A 7,500-nucleotide genomic window follows, 5' to 3' on the forward strand; every position below is an offset into this window, starting at 1 on the left:
ACACACACACACAGGCATTCGCATGCACATGTATGCAAGCATGTATAGATACACACACACACACATACACACACACACACACACACACACACACAGGCATTTGCATGCACATGCATGCAAGCATGTATAGATACACACACACACACACACACACACACACTTGTACTGTGTGTTGGTGACTGATTGATGTAGATATCGATACAGATGTACATATTACATAGCTCATAATGGGGCTCATGAGGTCGTCTGTGCACCTCAGCGAAGATGAAGACGGCGTCGAAGGGGTAGCAGATCTGCCCGTGCTTGATGGCCTTGACCGACGCCGGGCCGCACCGGTACATTCCTGAATGGAGCAAGTGGACAAAGATCTTACTAGTCTGGTCCATCGATTTGAAAGGTGTTAGCTGTGTGCGCGTGTTTGTGTATGTCTGTGTTTATGCATGCTTGCATGTCTGTGTGTGTGTGGGTGTGTGTGTGTGTGTGTGTGTGGGTCTGTGTGTGTGCGGGTGTGGGTGTGTGTGTGCGCGTGCGGGTGTGTGTGTGTGCGGGTGTGGGTGTGGGTTTGTGTGCGTATGTGCGGCTGTGGGTGTGTGTGCGTATGTGTGTGTGTGTTTGTGCCAGCGTGCGTGTGTGTGTGGGGAGCTGCTCACCGTCGCTGGTCTCCTGTGGGGTGGCGTCCACAGCCTGCCACCCTCCGAACCCTGTAGGCAGGTCAGGCCTGGTCATGTAGCACTCGTTCCAGCAGTGGTAGTTCCTGACCAATCAGGAAACACAACCGCCGCGTCACGACCAGAAACCCACGGTCAACACGCAGGAGCCAAGAGCAGCAGGGTATCTATCTATCTATCTATCTATCTATCTATCTATCTATCTATCTATCTATCTATCTATCTATCTATCTATCTATCTATCTATCTATCTATCTATCTATCTATCTATCTATCTCTATCTATCTATCTATCTCTTTCTTTCTCTCTCTATCCATCTTTCTTTCTTTCTTTCTTTCTTTCTTTCTTTCTTTCTTTCTTTCTTTCTTTCTTTCTTTCTTTCTTTCTTTCTTTCTTTCTTTCTTTCTTTCTTTCTTTCTATCTATCCATCCATCTATAAAGCAGTGGATGTTTGTGTACAGTAGAACTTGTCCTTCTCATATTGTCCTTCTCATGTTCTAGTACCCCCTCCACAAGGCTGGCTAGGGGCCAGTGTTCTAGTACCCCCTCCACAAGGCTGGCTAGGGGCCAGTGTTCTAGTACCCCCTCCACAAGGCTGGCTAGGGGCCAGTGTTCTAGTACCATATGGAGTCGGCGGTGCGTTTGCGATCCACCTTCCCGTTCTCGTCCAGGATGATGTCGATCTTCAGGTTGCCGTCGTTGTCGTGGGCGGAGTAGAAGTTGGTCACCACCCTAGAGGGGATGCCCAGGCAACGCAGGACTGCAGAGGGGAGACACACACACACACACACACACACACACACACGCACACACACACACACACACACACGCACACACACACACACACACACACACACGCACACACACACACACACACACACACACACACGTCACCATCGTCAGAAAGCAGAGGAGTTATTTTTGAGGAGTGTGACCTATAATGAGGGTCAAACCACCAGTCATCCCAGCAACAGATGGAAAAGACATCAGCAACCAAGGCTGACATGCCTGAGTACTACAGGTACGCACATCATTCTGTTGCACTGTCTTGTGTTATGTAATGACAATAAAGTGAATCTAATCTTATCTTATCTTATCTTATCTAATCGAATCTAATCTAATCGGATCGGATCGGATCGGATCGGATCGAATCGAATCTAATCTAATCTAATCTAATCTAATCTAATCTAATCTAATCTAATCTAATCTAATCCACTAGACCACCTGACCGATCCAACCACAGGGTTTATTGTGTTTTTTTATCTCTATCGTTGATATTCTCTCTACATGGAACACTGTAGTGGAATGTGGGTGAGACGCACTACAACCCAACACATTATAGATTACTAAAACTGTTTCAACGTATGGCTTTATGTTTACACACAAACCAACCCGAGTTTCAAAAGGACTTGAGAGTTACCATGTTCACATTCCCTCTTTATGTACACACAGACTGACTGAGTTTCCGTGTGTGTGTGTGTGTGTGTGTACGTGTATGTGTGTGTGTGTATGTGTACATGTGTATGGGGGGTGGAAAGTGCCACTTATTTGCTAACTGAGCAGACACACGTGACGAACGTCCCCACGTGACCACGTGTGCTATTCACTAACGTAGCTAACCCAGCAAACGCTCGTCAGGGCCGGGGGTACTTGAGCACGTGTGCTATTCGCATACGTAGCTAACGTCGCTACTTGAGCACGTGTGCTATTCGCATACGTAGCTAACGTCGCTACGTGAGCACTTGTGCTACAGTAGGACCCCACTCATCCGAACCCAACGGGACCGCAGGTCGTTTGTATCTCTGAAATGTCCGGATGACTGGAACATATGTTAAAATGCACCAAATTCAATAAGTGGTATACTTGTTTCATATAGACTCATAATAGACCAATAAATACCCTTAATTACTTGTGAAAATGCATCAAAATTGCAATCAAATAGCCAACTAAACTCATATAGGCCGGTAGCCTATAATAAAATAACCGAATTTCCACTTGAGTGCGTGCTTTGATCAAATACAGTACTTTATTCTCAAATGAGGCTTACGCTGTATCGATAGGCTACTGTATTCGCAGAACAACATGGTATAGCCTAAAACAACCCAACATTAGAACAATTAGAGCAAATGGTAATCAATAAATAAATAAATGAAATGACAGACAAGTTGTCGCGTCTTAGGCTATTGTAGCCTAAAAGAAAGTCTCTAAAACAACAGATGTAGACTAACGTGGCCTAGGCTGTAGACTATTATTTAACAAATACAGTAGGTCTAGTAGGCTAATCTACATGCTTACAACACGTCTGTGTTCCTGAAGTCCATTAACTGGGAACGAAAAATGACTCTCTGCTCCTCTGCTTCAGGTTGCTGACGCGCTTTCTGGCTGCCAAGGAATGCAGCTCTCGCGCAGCAGACTCGTTTGCGTTTTGCGCTCGACATTAGAGTAACAAAGAAATGAAACGTGACAGTAGACTACAGCCTACAAGCAACATGTAGGTCTACATACAGTTCTGTTTTTATTCACAGTAGGGTACAGTACTGTAATGAAAAGCCCACCAGTAACCAGATAGCTGGTGGGCTTTTCTACCGGTAGACCGGGAGGTTCGGATCTCTTATGTTCGGATGAGTGGGGTCCTACTGTATTCCCTAAAGTAGCTGAGTAAACACGTCGTCGCCGTCAGTTAACGTGGCTATCCCGACTTTACAAGTGAGACGGCGAGACCAGTAGTTCCTTTTTTTGCTCGTTAATGCTTTGCATCCATGTAGGCTAACCTACATTTCTGTAGTTGCTGTTTAATGGTAGGCTACGTTCGTTTGTGGTCGGACGTGGCAAGTCGCAAGTGGCAAAATACCTCCCTCCGACCTGTGTGCATTCGAGCTATAGCGAATGATATGATGATGATATGATATGATATTGACATCAGCCGGCAACTGGAGGCTGAGAAACATATCCGAATTTGCGACGAGGAAGTGCGAGTTCAATTTGCCACCTCCCAGTTATAAACGAACGCACCATATACCCTGGCATAAGTGCGCTTTTTCATAACCATAGCAACCATTGCTTTATTGTACAAAGACTCAGTAAACTGTAAAAAGACAAGTTCAAGTTGGATTAGAGAGCTGTAGCTGATCGCGCCAAAAAGTATGTTTCCATACATAGCCTACCCATTCAGACCAGAGATTGAATCTTAAATGGTGGTGGTGTAGCCTACTTCATTGTAGGAATAATAAGTATGGCTACAACTACACACAGGCCACAAAATACAATAACAAAATACAGACAACAGCGGCCACTAATGATTTTCTTTTCATTTTGGTAGGCTATCAGGGCTTTTTCCAGGACTGTCAAATACGCCTATAGACAAAGGCTATCCGATTAATAAATGCACGGCACTAAACTTCTGGTAGGCTATATACAGTATGTATAACGTGTTAGGCCTAGCCTAAGCTTACTTTAGTGCACAGAAAACATTGCCTTTGCCCTTTAGGTCCCTTTATATCTGTAGCCTAATTGTTATTGTTGTTGTTATTATTTTACTATGTCGAATGATTTGCCTGTTTGTGTGCTGCGCGCACCATTGCATTCCTGCACCATCATTTATTTAATGTATTTCGTTACATAAAAACGAATAATATAGGCCACAACTAGGCTACACACATAGGATATAGATAAAATGTAGTGTAAAACGAAATAATAATAAAAACAGCAGGTTATGACATAAGAGGCTGACAGAAAGCCTACTGGGCTATCAGGATCAAAAAACATTTATTTTGCCAAGGAGCCTACTTCACAATATACTACGAATTTTCTTTCGGCCCATGGTGCATAACACAGATGGAGACATATTAGACAGGATGCAGGGACAATGTAAATAAATATAACACCAGTGAGTTAGCTACTACCACAGCACTTGGCGTGGCTGGAGAACATAAGCTAAGCCAAATGACGGTGGCAATAATAATATAACATAATTTATCTTGTCAGCAACACACAGTAAGCACAATAGTAGGAATAATAACATATATTAACCAGGTTATCTGTTAGTAGCCTGCTATTATTTAGGCTCAATAATCTAACGTTAAGTTGTCATATCACTGATCTCACTGGACGGAGGCTGGCTAGCCATATCAGAGGTAACAAGAGAACTAGCAGCTTAAGTAACCTGATGGTGACGGCGACGTTCCTCAATACCACTCGTGGTCAAGTAGCGACGTCAGCTACGTTCGCAATACCACTCGTGGTCAAGTAGCGACGTTCGTCAGGTTTGTCTTCTCAGTTAGCAAATCCACACGGGCCATAATTACGGGAGCTAACGAGAGCCACGCGAATGCCGCGACCCATGCACACATTGCTGACTTACTTCAGGCCGCCGCCGTCGCTAGGACAAAATGTCGTGAGTCACGTCAGTCCTCCTATCAAATACAATGGGAGTCGAATGGATTTCACTCACGTACGTGCGTACGTTTGTCAGCTCCGTATGCAGCTCAGTTCGCTCCGTATGGGGGGTGGAAAGTGCCACTTATTTGCTAACTGAGCAGACATACGTGACGAACGTCCCCACGTGACCACGTGTGCTATTCACTAACGTAGCTAACCCAGCAAACGCTCGTCAGGGCCGGGAGTACTTGAGCACGTGTGCTATTCGCATAGCTAACGTCGCTACGTGAGCACTTGTGCTACAGTAGGACCCCACTCATCCGAACCCAACGGGACCGCAGGTCGTTCGTATCTCTGAAATGTCCGGATGACTGGAACATATGTTAAAATGCACCAAATTCAATAAGTGGTATACTTGTTTCATATAGACTCATAATAGACCAATAAATACCCTTAATTACTTGTGAAAATGCATCAAAATTGCAATCAAATAGCCAACTAAACTCATATAGGCCAGTAGCCTATAATAAAATAACCGAATTTCCACTTGAGTGCGTGCTTTGATCAAATACAGTAGCCTACTTTATTCTCAAATGAGGCTTACGCTGTATCGATAGGCTACTGTATTCGCAGAACAACATGGTATAGCCTAAAACAACCCAACATTAGAACAATTAGAGCAAATGATAATCAATAAATAAATAAATGAAATGACAGACAAGTTGTCGTGTCTTAGGCTATTGTAGCCTAAAAGAAAGTCTCTAAAACAACAGATGTAGACTAACGTGGCCTAGGCTTGTTATTATTTAACAAATACAGTAGGTCTAGTAGGCTAATCTACATGCTCACAACACGTCTGTGTTCCTGAAGTCTATTAACTGGGAACGAAAAATGACTCGATGCTGCTTCAGGTTGCTGACGCGCTTTCTGGCTACCAAGGAATGCAGCTCTCGCGCAGCAGACTCGTTTGCGTTTTGCGCTCGACATTAGAAGAAATGAAACGTGACAGTAGACTACAGCCTACAGGCAACATGTAGGTCTACATACAGTTCTGTTTTTATTCACAGAAGGGTACAGTACTGTAATGAAAAGCCCACCAGTAACCAGATAGCAGGCAAAAAAAATGGTGCATTCGTTTGTGGTCGGACGTGGCAAGTCGCAAGTGGCAAAATACCTACCTCCGACCTGTGTGCATTCGAGCTATAGCGAATGATACGATGATGATATGATATGATATTGACATCAGCCGGCAACTGGGGGCTGAGAAACATATCCGAATTTGCGACGAGGAAGTGCGAGTTCAATTTGCCACCTCCCAGTTATAGCCTAAACGAACGCACCATATACCCTGGCATAAGTGCGCTTTTTCATAACCATAGCAACCATTGCTTTATTGTACAAAGACTCAGTAAACTGTAAAAAGACAAGTTCAAGTTGGATTAGAGAGCTGTTGCTGATCGCGCCAAAAAGTATGTTTCCATACATAGCCTACCCATTCAGACCAGAGATTGAATCTGAAATGGTGGTGGTGTAGCCTACTTCATTGTAGGAATAATAAGTATGGCTACAACTACACACAGGCCACAAAATACAATAACAAAATACAGACAACAGCGGCCACTAATGATTTTCTTTTCATTTTGGTATCAGGGCTTTTTCCAGGACTGTCAAATACGCCTATAGACAAAGGCTATCCGATTAATAAATGCACGGCACTAAACTTCTGGTATATACAGTATGAATAACGTGTTAGGCCTAGCCTAAGCTTACTTTAGTGCACAGCAAACTGCCTTTGCCCTTTAGGTCTTTATTGTTGTTGTTATTATTTTACTATGTCGAATGATTTGCCTGTTTGTGTGCTGAGCGCACCATTGCATTCCTGTACCCTCATTTATTTAATGTATTTCGTTAGATAAAAACGAATAATGTAGGCCACAACTAGGCTACACACATAGGATATAGATAAAATGTAGTGTAAAACGAAATAATAAAAAAACAGCGTAAAACGCAGACCGCGGTTGAAATCTATCAATTTGAAGCTCAGGATAATTCCTAACCGTGACAGCCCTATGGTTGACAAGTAGGCTAGTCATATTGAACAATACACTTTTATTTTGCCAATGAGCCTACTTCACAATATACTACGAATTTTCTTTCGGCCCATGGTGCATAACACAGATGGAGACATATTAGACAGGATGCAGGGACAATGTAAATAAATATAACACCAGTGAGTTAGCTACTACCACAGCACTTGGCGTGGCTGGAGAACATAAGCTAAGCCAAATGACGGTGGCAATAATAATATAACATAATTTATCTTGTCAGCAACACACAGTAAGCACAATAGTAGGAATAATAACATATATTAACCAGGTTATCTGTTAGTAGCCTGCTATTATTTAGGCTCAATAATCTAACGTTAAGTTGTCATATCACTGATCTCACTGGACGG

General features: G+C 43.3%; 1 protein-coding gene across 1 annotated transcript in view; it reads right to left on the reverse strand.

Annotated features, from left to right (window-relative positions):
• f13a1b (coagulation factor XIII, A1 polypeptide b) overlaps positions 1–7,500 on the reverse strand; it is a 23,016-nt gene that overhangs the window by 5,222 nt on the left and 10,294 nt on the right. Inside the window, exons 8-10 of the mRNA XM_084451777.1 lie at positions 1,290–1,428; positions 651–754; positions 255–343 (exon numbers count right to left, since the gene is read on the reverse strand). Coding sequence (XP_084307903.1) covers positions 255–343; positions 651–754; positions 1,290–1,428 — 332 coding nt within the window. The remainder of the gene's footprint in view (positions 1–254; positions 344–650; positions 755–1,289; positions 1,429–7,500) is intronic.

Source organism: Borostomias antarcticus, assembly GCF_949987555.1.
Source record: "Borostomias antarcticus genome assembly, chromosome: 17".
Taxonomy (NCBI): domain Eukaryota; kingdom Metazoa; phylum Chordata; class Actinopteri; order Stomiiformes; family Stomiidae; genus Borostomias; species Borostomias antarcticus.